Source organism: Brassica napus, chromosome C9 (assembly GCF_020379485.1).
Source record: "Brassica napus cultivar Da-Ae chromosome C9, Da-Ae, whole genome shotgun sequence".
Classification (NCBI taxonomy): domain Eukaryota; kingdom Viridiplantae; phylum Streptophyta; class Magnoliopsida; order Brassicales; family Brassicaceae; genus Brassica; species Brassica napus.
Genome location: NC_063452.1, coordinates 58,788,581 through 58,805,816, shown reverse-complemented (window position 1 = coordinate 58,805,816; position 17,236 = coordinate 58,788,581). Strand labels below are relative to the sequence as shown.

Genomic DNA, 17,236 nt, shown 5'->3' with positions numbered 1-17,236 from the left:
CATATGGGATTTTTTATAAATGCGTTGTCGCATGGTGTATTAATGACGCTGTTGCAGGACATAAAAGTGGAAAGAGCCAGGCCCTATTCCTCTGCTCTGCGTGATGCTGGTCTTGATTCACAGATCAGATGGTTGCAGGAAAGCTTTGACACAGCACAAACTAGTGCTTCAATATAAAGCACATAAGAACCTTCCAGGCTTCTTGAGTTGACAAGATTTTTTTTTTTTTTTTGTAACTAAATCTTGCAAACAGAAGATTTCAGAAACATTTGATACATAGAAAAAAAGACTGGCTAAATATAAGTACAACCAAAAAGAAGACCAATGGAGAAACACTCGAGCACAAGAGTGGTTTACCAAATGTATTTTGACACTCAAAATCATATGAATGGAAAACATTGGGCAGCACTACTAGAGCTAGCTATCCAGCAAACACACACCAATATACTCAGTCTCACTTCGACGTCGTTGCTTTAGCATCTTCGGCTTGAGCTGTATCTACTGCATCACCGGAACAACACCCACCTCCATGGTGATGATGATGATGACCGTGGCTGTGTTGATGGTTTTGCTTACCCTTAAAATACTTCCGCATGTCATAGGCATCCTCTCCATCCGCGTAATACTTCGCTTCCACATCGTGAATCTTGTAGCCTAACGTCTCCGTGTACAGATGAAACGCTGCTCGGTTACTTCTCCTCACATGCAGCGAAACATACTCTGCCTCATAAACCTACCAACAAAAAACCCTCAGACTCATTTAAACACTTCCAAGTTGTAGAGACAGAACAACTATCACTTGTCTCAATCAAAACAAATCATAACACAATCCAAGAACCATTAATACATTCTAAAGATTTTCAAATTGAGAAACCTGTTCCATGGCAGCCTGAGCGGCGGTCATGAGCTTAGTGGCGAGACCAAGCTTCCTATGAGTACGAAGAACAGCGAGGGAAGTGATGTGTCCGTGGCACTCGTTACTCTCCTCGTCCATCTTGGCGAGGACATAGCCGACGATGCGGCCGTTGTAGTCCTCGGCAACGTAGAGAAGCTGAGGCCAGGAGAGGATGTGGTAGAGGTAGTACTTCATCTGGTAGTTCTCGGGAAGACACATGAGATTGCAGGCCTGCATCGCCAGCAGATCGTCAACCGTCGCTCGCCTGATGCACACCATGGCTGCTTCTCTTCTCTTCTCTTGTCTCGCAAAGGGGGCTTAGGGTTTCGGTCTAATGGTTTTGGGGATTTTTAATCTGGTGATGAATTTTAATTACGGAGAAATATGAGGTCCTTTATTGAAACTTTTGCTGATAGTTTCGGGGTGTATTTTATAATTTAGTAAAACTTCTTAGTTAGGATATACGTCCAATTGGGCCTTTAATTGGCTGTGCAATGAAGTAGGAGAAAAATTAGAACAATTATATTGGTAAGATAAGAGAAATAGTAAAAGTTCTCGTATGGGTCCAAATGGTTGCATAGGAAATTAAAGTGAATAGTAAATTCCTACTTATTGCTTAAAAATTATACCATCTATAAAGAATTTTCTGTGCATTTGATTCTTTATCATTCTTTGAATTTTAAGAAACTATAAAAAAAAAACATTCTTTATCAAAATTGATATGAAACAAAAAGAACAAATATTTATCTCCACAATTTTTATTTTGTTCATATTCATTCACTTCTTACTCATTTTTATTCATATTTTAATGGTCACCAGTTAGAGCTTAATGTTTCAAAAAAAAAAGAAGTAAAAGTTCTCATTTAAAATTTTGTAGACACTACTAAGAATGACACATTTGTAGAGGTTTAAATTTTTTAAAGTATTAAAATTAATTATAAAATCAAATTATCTTAAAATAATAATTTTTGGTTTTTGTTTTAGATAATCATATGAGTTTTATTAAGATTGCTCTCATATACCACACTGCACAATGCAGTAACTACCACTGTACATGCGTAAATCTTTGTCATACCAAGTGCTTACAATTCTGCGTGTATCTTATGTATTAAAACAGAAGTCACAACCTTGATTCATGTGTAATTTTTTTAAAAATAGACTCTCACTAGAAATCAGTTATCATTCATTTATTACTAATAATATGGATTAATAATATGTCATTCATAATATAACATCGACTCCTAAAAACCCGGATTGGTTAACAAACTCACCTTGATTCATGTGTGATATTTTTATTTGGATCATCATTTAATTTTTTTATTAAATGTATTTTCTTAATGCTAATATATAATCTTTTAACTACTTAAATCATAATATAATTTGATATCTTTTAATTTTAAATATAAATATATATTTAATTTTCTTAACAAATGTGTTAGAAAAAATTATAACAATATTTTAATTATCAAAAAATGTATATAAATATTTTCACTAAATTTTTAATTAGTAATGAAATTAATGTTATTATACATTAATATATATATATATACACTCAGTTATCTTTTATAAAATGAAAACAATTATATCAAATTTTACTATTTTATAGTTATATCTATCATTTTAAAATAAAACATTGTATTTAACTAAATATGATAAAATTATTTTAAACTGATAAATTAATATATTTTATTTTCACAAACATTAAAAATTTATGCTAGAAATATAATATGTTGGTAGAACAGGCTAACATTAGTAAATTAGATAATTCACGTATAAAATTAACTTATCTTAAACTTTTATATATATATAGTTATTATCTTAGATGAATAAACATAAAAAAATATTGATAAAGAAAATCTAGCGCTTTGAATTACAGATCATGATCATAATAATTGAATAAAAAATAATTTTAAAATACATATAATAAAAGATAATTTGAAATAATCAATTAACTTACAGCATGAAAACTATCAAATTGTTATATTTAAAATAATTATATTTAAATATTTAAATATATAAGTAACTTAAAAAATATATTATAATTATGTAAAATATATATAAACATGAAAATTAATACCCGCACGGTTGTGCGGGTCCAAATCTAGTTATATATTAATTAGTTATATATTAATTATGATGCTAAATTGTAAAGATTATGGATATAAAACTCTCAAAAAGTTAGATCTTTGTGATTTGAAGAGACAAGACGAAAGATAATCAGAAGAAAATGAGATAAATATTAAAGAGTGGGGTTAGAGTTAGACTAGAATGTGAGATGAGATACATCGGATTCATCTCTTCTAACATTGGTTTTGAAATAATGTGATACTTGCTACAGAGGAAAACATCATGTGCCTCATTCCCATATTTCTATGTGGCTAAGCAGAGAACCATTTGCTTTTGTTTTCAGGTGCTAAACTAGATTGATCCTTTGTGGAGTTGCTTTGGTGGTGCTCGTTGTTACTGAATCACTTGATGGGCTCTCTCTATTTCCTTCACTCCTCCTTCTAGCCTGTGCTTCTCCCGGCAACCTTCCAGAACACACAAGAATTAGCAATTATTTTAGTGCTAAGAAAATAAAAAGGGTTATCAGCTAAAATGGGGTTCCTATCTTGTTGCAACAAATGACAGGAGAAAGAGTTAAAAAAAATAATACCCCAACTGCAATGTTGTGTCTGAATTGGTCTTCTGGAGACTGTAATTAGTGTCGTCCAAGCCAGAGTTGTTCACGGGGGAGTTCTTGGGATCTATAGCGAAGCATGTGATGTAGGATGGAACATAGTTTTGGTTGATGGACGGGAGAAAATTTCTAAGTTCTTGAACCTATTTCAAGAGATGATGATTATAAGTCGCACAAAGAAGAACTTCGTTATATATATAATATATAGGGTCTATGATGATTCAACAAAAAATATGAGAATGGTGTCATTCACCTGTCTACGTAAGGTCTCGTTTTCCAGCTCTGCTCTCTGTTCCTGCAAAGTAAAATAATTCTGGATGATCAATTTTTGCGCTACGTCTCTGTGTTATACATACCTGGTTAAGAGAAATAAACTGCACACTAGCTAGTTACAACATGAACTTCTCAAAGGATATAGTAGGCACTAGGAGCAAATGCACATGAGTTTTAACACGGTTCATCAAAATCATGTGACCCAGTTGGAAGAAAAACAGGAAAAGTAAGTAGTGTTTAATACAACTCAAGAATTACCCTGATACGTGATTCTTCAATTTGTTTAGTCAACAATAGTTCCTGAAATCACACAACTTTTATCCGTCAAAATGCAAATACATTATGTGAAAGAGGAATGGGGGAAGAGTGAAACTACTAGTTTTTTTGTTTTTTACTTTTCGCTCTCTCACAGATATCAACGAGACATTTAGTTGCTGTTCAAGGTGTTGCAGCTCTTTCAAGCACAGAGCATTCAAGCCCTTACCTTGCATTTGTCTGAAAAAACACACAAAGATAAAAACACAAAAAGTGGTATGTGATTAAGGAAGAGTAAAGTAACAAACAAGTGGGGATTAATTAGGTTCCATACAAATGTTTCTCTTGAAGCTTTGAGATCTCATTCTTTAAAAAGTCCACCTCTGTACAATCCTCCTCCTGGTTCTAAACAGCATACCAACAAGACAGAACACGTGAATCTAGACACAACAAACACCTTCAACATATGACACACAAGAATCTCTAACCTCTGGTTTATATTTAATCAGAGGAGCATCTGAAGAACGTTGGTAGTTCTCGTATCTCAAAAGCGTTCGCTTCATGCTGAAATCAAATGAGGACAGTCTTGAGCTCAATCAGAAAATTCTTGAAGTAAAAATGAATCCGAACAAAACATGCAACAACCAATTCCAACACTAATTAGAGCAAGAGCAACAAAGCTTAAGTCTCCCCGGAAATGGATTAAAGAAGCAGCCAATAGACATGCAAGTATGAAAAATATGTAATGGAGAAATGATGATTAATTTACCCAGTACTTGAGAACTCGAAGAGCTTGCCGGACTTGGAGAAGACGATGACGGCAACCTCAGAGTCGCAAAGAACAGAGAGCTCATGAGCCTTCTTGAGCAAACCAGCACGCCTCTTGGAGAAAGTAACTTGTCTGCTATTCGCATTCTCGATCCTCTTTATCTCTATTTTCCCACGATCCATCTTAATTCTTTCTCTTTTACCCCTGAATGTGAATATGAAGAGAGGAAAGCCAAGGTTTTAAATCTCTCTTTCTGTCTTTCAATTCCTTTTTGGGGTACTAGCTAGTCTATAAAGGGAAGACAAAGATTGCTAAATTTAGATGGAATATTTTCTGTTTCTAGAAAAGAAAAAGGAAAAAGAAACTTAAAGTGTTTGGTGTGTTGCATGGGCACTGTTTTGCGTGCTCTCTCTCTCTCTTTATTTATTTAATTTACGGGGAATTTGCATGATACCTTTTTGCCACATTTGGAGGTTTTGCCAGTTCTACTGGGGACCCACGTTTTCTTTTGTTGACTAACTAAAGTTGTGTTTCTTCTCTTTTCTTCCATCTGTTTTTTAAAGATAATGGGGTCACCTTTCATTTTGAAACTTGAGTGTCTATCTCGAAGCAATTCAACACTCATCCATTATTATCGATGAAATCACCAAAGAAGAAAAAGAAAGAGGGATAGAAAGACAAGAGAAGACAAGACGAGACGAGACGAGACGATTTACGTTTAAGACTCGCCTCACGTTTCTTCCTTCTCTCTCCCTTACAAAACCTTTTTGAGTTTTTTCTAGCTTGTTACAGTAACCGAAAGAGTAAAGGCCATATTTTAGGCCCAACTAAGGCCCATTTAAATTAAAAAAATTAGCTCAGTTAGCTTTTCTGATAAGGTTTCTCCCACAATTTTAATACACCAACCGCGTTTTACGAATAAACGACATTTTCCTCGCAAATTCATTTTATTGTATTTTAGTCTAATTCTTTCCTCCTCCTGGGTGCATCAAATTAAAAAAAAAAAAAAAACAAAGCCTTTAAAAGGCATAACGATAATTCTGAAAAAACATTTATAATTTGACAGGAAAACAACAAAGAAAGAAAACAGAATAATTATTTGCTTTACAACAAATCCAAAAAAAAAAGCAAATTGGGAGCTCTCCTCATCCACATTTTCTTCTCCGCAAGAAATCAAGGGAAAACCCAGAATCATCATCATCATCATCATCATCATCGTCGTCTTCGATCATAGGTGAGATCTTCTCAGCTGCAAAACGGAGTCCCGATTGTCATATAATCAGAGCAGCTGATTCTTCCTTGTGTGGGGTCAATCAATCGGTGAGTTTTATCATCTCAATTCTCCCTTTAGATCCCCGTCTCTTTGTTTGAATTGTTGATCCTAGGGTTTTGAATTTCGCTGACTAGTCTAGGTTTCGCAGCCGCCGCCGAAAAGGTGTTTTCGTGATTGTGTGTAGCTCTCGATGGCAGATAAGACGAAATCGTCCTCCTCCTTCTTCAACAGGTCGCTTACAATTCACAGCCACAGAACAACGGATTCAACCGCCAAATCACACAGCCTCAATCCTTCTCTCAACCGAACCACCTCCATAACCAAATTCTACAACCCCGTCGAAACCTCTCTCAAAGGAAAAGTCAAGAACCTCTGCAGACTATTCGAAGGCTCCAAATCCTCCGCCAAACCAACAGATCCTCCTCAGAAGCATAAATCAAACAAATCGGTTCTATCCGAATCGCGGTTATCCCCGTTTCTGAGCTTAAACAACTCCGTGATCCGTCTCCCCGGGACGGAGGACAGGATCGTGGTGTATTTCACCAGCTTGAGAGGGATCAGGCGGACGTACGAGGATTGCTACTCCGTGAGGATGATCTTCAGAGGGTTTAGGGTTTGGATCGACGAGCGCGACGTTTCGATGGACTCTGCTTACAAGAAGGAGCTTCAGATCGCGATGGGGGAGAAGAGTAGCGTGTCGCTGCCTCAGGTTTTTATAATGGGGAAGCATGTTGGTGGTGCTGACGTGGTCAAGAGTTTGTTTGAGATCGGTGAGCTAGCTAAGATCCTTAAGCTGTTTCCCGTGAGGGAGCCGGGGTTTGTGTGTCGTTGTTGTGGGGACGCTAGGTTCATTCCGTGTTCGAATTGTAGTGGGAGTAAGAAACTGTATGATGAGGATGAAGATAGGCACAAGAGGTGTCCCGAGTGTAATGAGAATGGGTTGATACGGTGTCCTGATTGCTCCTCTTGAGAGAGATAAATCAAGAAGAGATAGGTATTTGGTTTATTTATTGTTTTCTAGAACAAAGTGATTGATGATGCTGCTACAAGTATCCGGAACTCTCTTTTGGATCAGCAGCAATATCTCACTTTCGGCTTTTTTAAGGTTTGTTGTGATCATCGGTATCATTGGGAATGCTGATGATTGGTTGTTGATTTAGATAATGTGTGTTTGGTACTAAGGACTAATGTAAATCTATGTCGAAATGTCTGAAACGGGTAGTAAGCATTTTGGCTCTTGTGTGTCAATGTTGTGAAGGACAACTCTGTTGTCATGCCTATGTATTTGATTGTAAATACACTTAGTGTGTTTATTGGGTATTGTGTATTCTTACAACCGTGGCTTTCTTCTGTATGATTTCGTCTTTGTATGGCAACTTGGTAAATATGTATTCTACCAACATAATTATTCCTCGACCTCAATCAACAACAGCTCTCAGACCAAACATCACTTTATCTTGGTGGTTGAAACGTAACATATCATAAGACTATTGTAAGTCATTGTCATTATTCAAAACTTGTTACCGCACACAACTTCAGAAAACGGTCATATTTCATTTTGAGATTGATAAAGCTTCTTTGAAAAAAAGGGTCCTGTGCTGCGTAATCTGTTTTATAATATAAGTAGTTTTGGCTAAAATCACAAAAAAATATTATTATGTTTTAAAAAGTATTGTATAATAAATAGATTAGATATAGAGAAATACTCTAGATTATCACTAAAAAAATGTTGGTCACAAAAATAGACTACAAGGAGGAAAATGACCAAAATATTTCATTAAAGAAGTAAATATGTGGAAGCTCCCTTAGTCCAATGGTTTGACTAAGGGTTCATTAGTGCTTCTACACCAGCAGGTCCAGGTTTCAATTCCCGGATAAAGCGCTTTATTAAACAATTATGCAGGCTACGGAGGAAATGCTTACAAGAGATCTTCAACATGGTGCAAGTAAACTCGGTCAGGCGTGATCTTCGTAGGACGGCTCAGGTGATGCAGTTAGGCGTATATCTTTATAAGGCAGGTAGTATTGTCGGTTGTCAGATCGCCTATGTAATATTTCTCATAATTGTAATATCATAATAAATCAGCGTTAAAAAAAAAGTAAATATACATTTATACCCCTAGGGTTAACTAATCCAAACCTTAGGGTTTAGAGTTAAGTGGTGGAGATTTGGGATTGAGGTTTAAAATTTTATAAAATAAAAAATAAATATTAAAAATTTGAAAATAAAAATTTTAAAAATAGTTTCAAAAAGTATTTTCGAATTACAAAAAAGAAAATTTGAAAAAAAAAATTCAAAAAAAAAAATTCAAAAAAATTCGAATTTGAAAACATATAATCTAAAACTATAAAAAAAGTTTTCTTTTATTTATTTTTTTTATTCTATTTTTTTTATATCTAGGGCATTAGTGTCATTTTACCTATTAAATAAAATATTTTGGTCATTTTCCTCCTTGTGGTATATTTTTGCGACCAAAACTTAAAAATGATCTATTTAGGAGAATTACCCATAGATATAACTTAACCAATAAAAATTAAATCTATTTAATTTGATTGGTCACACTATATCCAATAAATGTAAAAATTACCTGAAATATGAAAACTACTTAGATTTTGAAACAAACAAATAACTGAGGGAGTAATTAATAAGTGAATAGTTAACCAGTGGTCATATCTCAATTGGAAATGATTTTTGTCATTATGTCAAAGGTTCTTCGTTCGAGTGACTGTTTGGACGAAACTAATATTATTTATTGTGGTTTTGAGTTTGTGAAGATTATGAGTTTCTGCCCTGAATCTCCTGATATTTAAAAAAAAAAATGTTTTGAATGACCTATATTCCCAGCAAGATTTGTTTTCCCCGAAAAGAATCTATTTCAGCACTTAAGAGCATGATTATCGGGGTTTGTTAAATGGGTTTCTTAAATTAATTTTGATTAAAAAAAAAAAAAATTTACTTTTTTATCGAGGAAACGTCGCTTAATTAAAAGAAGTAACAAACATCGCTTATGGGACACGCGTCATACATGGAAGTCTCCTCCTCTCTCTCGTCTCTATCTCTCTCCTTCGTGAAGTCCATAATTTCTTCCCGGCGCCAAAGAGATTGAGCTTCTACACGATGACCTCGAAGCTTATCAGCCGCGCTCGTCTCGAATCTCCAGGACGAGCCTCCGTCTACTTCTGACTCCTGTCGATATTACGGCCAAGGAGGAGGTAGAGGAGATTGATGTTACAAACGGCGATGGGATTGATTCGATTGGACTCGTCTCTCTCGTTGAGGCTTTGGTTAACGAAGGGCTCTACAACGTCCACGTCTGTGCTCCTCAGACCTTCGGAGAATATGAGCAACGTCACCGCAGACCTCCCTTTCACCGCTGTCGCACTCCCTGGTTCTACAGCGAATGAGAGTTCGCCTCCGACTGATCGTCCCGTCCGCGTCTACGCCGATGGGATCTACGATCTTTTCCACTTCGGTCACGCCTGATCTCTCGAACAGGCCAAGAAATCGTTAGTAACCTCTTTATCTCCACTAGATAGCTTCTGACTAATTCTGCATATCCCTGATTCGATTTTGTTTTTGTCTTTGTTTTGGCGATTGATCTGTGATCTCGATGATAATTTGATCTGTTTTGATTAATATTACTGCCAAATTTTGTGATGCGCAAAGCATTGTGGTGTGTGATTTTGATAGGTCAGAGCTTCGTTTGTTGAGATTTTGCAATAGCTCTGATGTGCTTCTGTGTTTGATTTTGTAATTTTGAGAAATATTTTTTGTGTTCTTTATGGTTTTGCCATTGCTTTTCCAAACACTTACCTTCTTGTGGAATGTTGCAACGATGAAACGACACATAAGTACAAGGGAAGGACTGTGATGACTGCTGAAGAACGATATGAATCACTTCGGCATCGCAAGTAATGGCCTTTTCCTATCTTGTGTTGCTATAGTATAAGCAATGGATGACCATAAATACATCGTTCGTGTTGATCATGTCAAAGTCATGTTGATGATGATCGATGGTTGATGATCAAAGTCATGTCATTAGTTTTTCTTCCTTCACAAGTTCAACTTCTAAAGTTTTCTTTTTTTAAGAACTCATACTTAAGAAACTTGCAATGGAGAATAAAAAATTAAATGTCTCTTAAATAAAGTTTTTAACGCATATTTATTACTAAACAATTGATTAAGAGATCCTAATGGTTTTCTAGGGATAACGGTGCTCTAAGATGGTGCATGGCGTCTGATTACAATGAGGTTGAAACCAATCCGATAAATATGGTATATTTGAAGAAGGCCTAACTATTGTCTCATGTTAAACCCAAAAACAGATCCTTATAATGTTAAATATATTCCACTCTTAAAAAATCCAATCGTAAAGGTGAGGTGGGGCAAGCCCATGTATAACATCAGCCTCAAACAAGAAAGAGTTCAAGGTTTCGAATAGGCCAACTTCTTCGCACCCAATGTCTCAAATATATAAATGATTTCATCAAAGATGTAGAAATATATGAGTTTGTAATCATCAGATTCTTTGCCTCATATTTTTTTCTCTTTTGGCACGAGGAAACCCTTTTTACGTTTCAATTCTTCTTCTTAAATTTTTTTATTTATTTTGTAGTTAAGTCACAGTTGACGGTTACAGATTGTTTTTCACGCAATGCTCTCGACTTTAGTCAAAAAGTTTACTTGAACAGTTGAACTACTGGGGTATCTTATCTTCATAACTCACGCACCCTCTTCCCGTTTAATGCCCACATTATTTTATTATTAATAGATCATATTACTAAGAGCAGGTCCATTGGAGTCTTTTAGAGGGGGTTCTAAAAAAAAATCAAAAAAAATAAATGAAAAAATAGAAAAAACCAAAGGACCGGTGCTAAACAAAGGGGTTTTGGAACCACTAAAAACCTCATACGTGCCCTCTCGGTATTGGTCGTCTCTCTTTCTCGATGGTTTTTTTTTTTTTGTCTCTGAGAAATCTCGTCGTTGCTCTCCTTCTCCAAATCCTTCCATGAAATCACTTTGAAGGTTCGAATTCTTTGAGTTTTTGTATTGGTTTAAAGCTTGTGAATCTCGTTGGAATTGAAATTTGGTTTTGGTAATGCGATTTGAGAATGAGATTTGAGATTAGCTTTGATGATGGGAACTAAATCACATCTCCGACATGGCGATCTTCAGGTATTTCTCCGATTAGGGTCACTTCTTCTTCTTCTTTGAGAGAGAGTCTTGTTGAACAGAAGATAAGAACTCAGAAAAAATGTAACTTTTTTTGTTTGAACACATATAGGAAGTCCGTTGAAGGCTGCTGTTTTGATTAACTACGACCCGACAGCACCTTCTCGTCTCTTATCAACAATGTAAGCTTCTTATTTACAGGATTTGGTGTTTGCAGTAAAAGATTGGTGCTTTTGGATTTCGATATCAGATGCTTCTAACTTCATGATTTTTCATTGTGTTGTTTGCAGGAGGGAGACAATGGAGGAAACAATGGCGGCTAGGTTCTGGTGCCTTTGCTTCCTGAGGATGCCACACCTCCTTCAATGCCTCCTTCCACCAAATCATTGCTATGCGTGGTTAGAGCCTTTTTTCACAATGATTGGTTACAATTTCTCAATTTGAAGTGGTTTCAGTATTGAACATATGATCTCTCTATCTCTTATAGGTCTCGGTATGTCGATGAATCAGATAGAGATCTGATGAACGACTCTTTTTTCCATCACTTAAGCAGAAAGAGGAGCAGCACTCAAGAGAGACTTGGCTGGTGAAACCAAAGCAACACGCCTCCGTTCTCCACTTTAGAGTACTTCTTGTACACAACACGTAGCCTGCTCTCTCCACACCTAGAGTGATGTAAAGCTAGGAGCTTTGAGCATTCCCTATTAACACACAACAAAGAACAAAACTTATCAGTTTTTGCAATTAAGAAACAAGAACAGAAACAGATATTTGCAAGTCTTCTCTGTTCTTACATAATCTCAGACTGCATATCCTGTGTGAAACTTCAAGGTCTCTGTCCAAGCTGGTGACTTGTTCAGTGAGCATCTCGCTGTGTAGACAGCTGAAGCAGCAAGCATGGAGGGACAGAACTTCAAGGTAATGTTCTTCTTTGCATTAGTTGGCAATATGACTTATGTAGGAAGGTAAAGATCGATTATCTTTCCTTGTTTTGTGTCTAAAGATTCTCTAGTAGCTTTCTTGAATTTTTTTATGAAATACAATAATTTTAACTTCTAAAACTTTTTAAAAAAATTTTAAGAACTTCAAAGGGGTTCTGCCATTGGACCTTCACAAATTTAATTACATTACAAGGGGTTCTAAACTTCACAAACTACAAAATTTATAATTAAACTAATTATTAGAACCTGAGTTCTAACCAATGGAGATGGTCTAACCTAACAAGATTTTAAGCCATGTATATGAATGGAGTTGTTTACAATAGAGAATGAACTTATTTAAATGAAAAAATAACAAATAATTTTAAATTGTACTGACTAAATGAATGATTTTATTGTAGTAACTTAAAAATTTTAAGGATTAGTTCTAGGTTTATACGTCATCATTTATTCACAAGCATTATTTAATATTCCTCTCTGCTGACTTTTCTTTTGCTATGTAAAAGGAAGAAATATGAAACGGATCACAAGACACGAAGAAGAGTCCTTAACTCATTAAAATAATAGAAAAAATGAAAAAGATGTGAAAAAAAAGTAGTATCTACAGAGAGATGTTCAAGAAACGGTTTTGGTATCGTACAACCACGTGTTTTACTTATCGGTCAATTTTATTAAAGTTTTATTATTTAATCTAACTACATTAAAAATATCTATATTGAATTGTTAAGAACTTTAAAATGGGTTTCAATAGCTGGGGTTCCCCTAAATCTGCTCATAACGATAAAAGCACTTTTAACGGTAGATTCTAAAGGAGTTCTAAACTTTTAAAGAAAAAGAAACAATAACAAAATTAAGAGAGAAGATACACAAAAATCCTGATTTCAAAGGTTTTAAAAGACCGTTTAGGACTTTAGAAGACATATGTCATTTAGATATGATAGAATAGATGTTTTGATTGGTTTTTAAAAATAAAATGTAATTAAATTATTATAATAATATTTTTTTTTTCTTTTCGAAACTTACAGTTTTCAACCAATGGAGCGACGAAGATCTAGCCGAACAAAATATCGAATACTTCTATACTTATTAGTTATTATAAGCTGAAATTGTGTTCATAAAATAGATTGGGATATGATTTACACTAAAGAGGATTTAATTTGATTAGATAATCATTCCAAGTTGACATGTCGAGTAAATTTTATATATGTGTCAAAACATCAACGAATACATATACAGCCTTGAAGGAAATGTGATATACAGATGAGTTAGGGTAAAATTTAAGATATTGAGTTTCTTTTATCAATTTCGAAATGTTGCCAGAATATGAGAAACCATGTGATGACTCGTGATGATTGCTTTACTTCAACTTGGTGACAGAGAGATAAATAAAAAGAAACAAAAGATGATAGCTGCTCCAGCAAACGAACTCGCAACTGAGTAAAGGCCAGATCTATTCTTCTTCGATTCCCTTTTCTTTTCATATATAAATGCTAGATATTGTTCCATGCGACATGCTGAATATAATAACCTAAAAGAAATGTCAAAGATTTGGTATTGTAACCAACTTATAGTGCTATCGTTGAGAGAACTAAAAAGCTAATCGTTGACAGAACTAACTACCGGATGTTGTTCTACCTAATGCCTATATACATGCCAACTTTGACAAATCAATTTTCTGACATGATGTCCACCAAATTGATTGGACATACTCGCTAGTTTATCCATTTTTTTTTTTAATCCACAGCATGAATACTACAATTAGATAGTTTAGCATAATAATCTGCATGCATTTGACCAAGTATACTCATGCGAGATTAATCAAATTGGACGCTTATTTATAGTGTATAATCATATAAATGTTTTCACATTGTTAATGGTAAAAGAAATACTATATTTACTAGGATAAGACCCGCGCCTTGCGCGGGATTAAGTTATTATTTTTATTATATTTTGGAGAATGAAACAATAGTTTGGCTTCATTTGGATTACGGGTGTTCAACCCGGATATCGGGTTAGTTTCGGTTCGGTTCGGTTTTTTTCGGTATTTGGTTAGTATAATATAACTACTATTCTAAATCAATATTTACTTTGACTTTAGTCTTTCACATACTTTTGAAAGATTTCAACTGGACGACTAAATTGATCAGCCAATCTTGTTGCTTTAAATCATTAGTGTTTATATATATATATTATTTAGTTTGAATATTTATTAAATAAAAATTCATATGCGTTATATTTTATGATCATTTGTAACTTATTATAACAAAAAAATAATCTATTGATCACAAAATTTTCAGAGTGGGAATATTCAAATTTCTAATAATATATAGACATTTTGAAAAATTCAAATATAACATATAAGAAAAAATATAAATGTTTTTATTATATATTTAATGTGATTTTTTAATATCTTTCAATAATATAAAATTAAAAAAAAGAACTAAGACACAAAAATTGTTATCAAATATTTATTATTCATAATAATTAATTTTCATATATACGTTAATCATATTAGGTAATTTCGTAACTTCTAATTAAGGAAAGTGCAAAAAAAAATTTGGTAGATTATTTATCAATTAGATAGTTAGTTTAATAAAAAATATAATGTAAGTCAAGATGGACCAACCTATTTTTCTAAGAATAGTATATTTTATATAGTCATTTATTAAATGAGAATTTATAATCATACAGTTCTATGATCATTCATATCATTTTATAACTGAATATTTAAATAATCGATAACAAAAATTTCAATGTGAAATCTTTAATAAGTTTATAATTTATAAATGTTTTTGAAAATTCATTGAAAGTTTTAATATTAAAATATTTATGTAATCTTATGGTATATAGTATAATCTATATATATATATAAATATATATGTTTTATTATTAAATGATATTTTTTACTCATATGGTTTTAAAATAATGTGTATCTTCTTATAATATTAAATAAAATTTCATATTAATACAATTTTATGATCATTTGTAACTTATTATGACAAAAAAAATAATCTATTGATCACAAAATTTTCAGAGTGGGGATATTCAAATTTCTAATAATTTATAGACGTTTTGAAAAATTCATAATATAACATATAAGAAAAATTATAAATGTTTTTATTATATATTTAATGTGATTTTTAAATATATTTTAATAATATAAAATTAAAAAAAGAACTAAGATACAAAAATTGTTATCAAATATTTATTATTCATTATAATTAATTTTCACATATACGTTAATCATATTAGGTAATTTCGTAGCTTTTATTTAAGGAAAGTGCAAAATATTTTTTGGTACGTTATTTATCAATTCGATAGTTAGTTTAATAAAAAGTGTAATATAAGTTAAGATGAACCAACCTATTTTTCTAGGAATAGTATATTTTGTATAGTTATTTATTAAATAAGAATTTATAATCATACAGTTCTATGATCGTTCATATCGTTTTATAACAAAATATTTAAATCATCGATAACAAAATTTTCAATCTGAAATCTTTAATAAATTTATAATTTATAAATGTTCTTGAAAATTCATTGAAAGTTTTAATATTAAAATATTTATGTAATCTTATGGTATATAGTGTTTAATATATATATATATATATATATTTATTTTATTATTAAATGATATTTTTTACTCATATGGTTTTAAAATCATGTGTATCTTCTTATAATAAAAATGTTAAACCAATTGATCATTAATTTTTAACATAATAATTTTAATAGTTTTAGTCATTTATTGTCGTTTTTAAAAATTCAAAATATAACATATACGAAAAAATCTAAATTTTATTTTTATAGCTAATTTGATTGTTTAATTTATTTTAATAATATAAAATTAAACAAAAAATGATGGAGGAGATATACATTGTTATCAAATCTTTATTATTAAACTCATTAATTGTCATATATATATTAGTCATTTATGGTAATTCCGTAGGTTTTATTTAAGGAAAGAAAATATCATATCATATCATTATATCATATAGTTTGACCAACTTATGTATCTAACAACATATAAAAATCGAATGTGGACCTACTTATTTTTCAATTGAATGTAATTGACTACCTAATTGAGTGCTACCTATGCATTGGGGCCTCTTTTAATTAATACAAAATTGATTCCTCGATTAATATATAAGGGATTTGTACACGGACCAAAAACAACATGCGCTGTCAGCGCACAATGGTCTGGAGTCCAACCGTATTTTTTTTGGTTTATGTAGATCTTTTTGGATATTTCCGTCTATACATGCGTTTTCGTGCCGATATTCCCTTGGGATTGAAATACATTTTAACTATATATATTTTGGTCTGAAATTTGTTTAAGATAATTTTTTTTTGGTCAAACCTTTCATTTCTTACTTAATTAAACATTCGATACAAAGATTCTCATCCTAGAAGGAGAGTTTGAAAACAAAAACAGAGCATCTTTCGCGAGACGATCTGCATCAGAGTTACAGTCACGAGAGATAAACTGATAGGAGATAGAGTTTAGGGAACTAGACAACACACTGATATCGTGGATGATCCCTTTGAGTGCAACCACCGAAGAGGTTCCTGTGAGCAGGCCAACTAGACTTTTGGAGTCCTTGAAACCTGATGATATAGCCAAAGATAGGCTTGATTTTAGTGCCATCGCCTCTGCCATCAAGGCTGAAGCTACAAACTGGCGAGTATCTGATCCCTGAAATCGGACAGTACCATCTGGATCTTTTGCAACCCAACCTAAACCGCTGATCCAAGCAGCATCCGAGAAACAGATTAGAGAATTGGTCGGTACCTGTGGAATATGATGTTGATGAGATTCATTCATTGAATTTGGACAGTCTTTGGGCGAAACAACATTCTTCCTGTGGCTAGGTTGAGAAGCTTGCCACTCCTTTGCCAGCTTGATAGCTTTTAGGATCATATCTGTTTCAGAAAAAGACTTATCCTCAAACATAAGTTGATTACGACTCGTCCACAACACCC

The 17,236-nt window shown here is 33.1% G+C and overlaps 2 protein-coding genes, 1 long non-coding RNA gene and 1 pseudogene across 10 annotated transcripts; 2 read left to right on the top strand and 2 right to left on the bottom strand.

Moving 5' to 3' along the window:
• Positions 1–257: 257 nt before the first annotated feature.
• Positions 258–1,255, bottom strand: LOC106372271 (N-terminal acetyltransferase A complex catalytic subunit NAA10). The gene is made up of 2 exons (XM_013812447.3): positions 875–1,255; positions 258–733 (listed from the first exon to the last, which is right to left on the bottom strand). Exons 1-2 carry the CDS (start codon positions 1,172–1,174, stop codon positions 455–457), a joined length of 579 nt encoding a protein of 192 aa, XP_013667901.1. The 5' UTR covers positions 1,175–1,255; the 3' UTR covers positions 258–454.
• Positions 1,256–3,109: 1,854 nt separating this feature from the next.
• LOC106372267 lies at positions 3,110–5,278 on the bottom strand (annotated as a pseudogene). The gene is made up of 8 exons (XR_001274712.3): positions 4,873–5,278; positions 4,592–4,667; positions 4,438–4,508; positions 4,244–4,343; positions 4,107–4,148; positions 3,829–3,870; positions 3,552–3,718; positions 3,110–3,426 (listed from the first exon to the last, which is right to left on the bottom strand). The product of XR_001274712.3 is annotated as an agamous-like MADS-box protein AGL15 (transcript).
• A 523-nt stretch (positions 5,279–5,801) lies between these two features.
• LOC125574910 (uncharacterized protein At5g39865-like) lies at positions 5,802–7,481 on the top strand. Of its 3 annotated transcripts, none has more exons than XM_048769208.1 (2): positions 5,802–6,192; positions 6,285–7,481. In XM_048769208.1, exon 2 carries the CDS (start codon positions 6,336–6,338, stop codon positions 7,113–7,115), a length of 780 nt encoding a protein of 259 aa, XP_048625165.1. In that variant the 5' UTR covers positions 5,802–6,192; positions 6,285–6,335; the 3' UTR covers positions 7,116–7,481. The 3 variants fall into 3 exon arrangements, with proteins under 3 accessions (XP_048625165.1, XP_048625166.1, XP_048625167.1); XM_048769209.1 differs by having other exon boundaries at positions 5,859–6,192; positions 6,280–7,481; XM_048769210.1 differs by having other exon boundaries at positions 5,888–6,192; positions 6,294–7,481.
• A 1,321-nt stretch (positions 7,482–8,802) lies between these two features.
• On the top strand, positions 8,803–13,923 carry LOC106370601. Of its 5 annotated transcripts, none has more exons than XR_007329058.1 (6): positions 8,803–9,652; positions 9,999–10,057; positions 10,352–11,321; positions 11,431–11,500; positions 11,609–11,716; positions 11,806–12,372. It is a non-coding gene; the product is annotated as an uncharacterized LOC106370601 (long non-coding RNA). The 5 variants fall into 5 exon arrangements; XR_007329059.1 differs by adding an exon at positions 13,577–13,923 and having other exon boundaries at positions 9,135–10,057; positions 11,806–12,236; XR_007329057.1 differs by adding an exon at positions 12,763–12,941 and having other exon boundaries at positions 9,135–10,057; positions 11,806–12,236.
• The last annotated feature ends 3,313 nt before the right edge of the window (positions 13,924–17,236 follow it).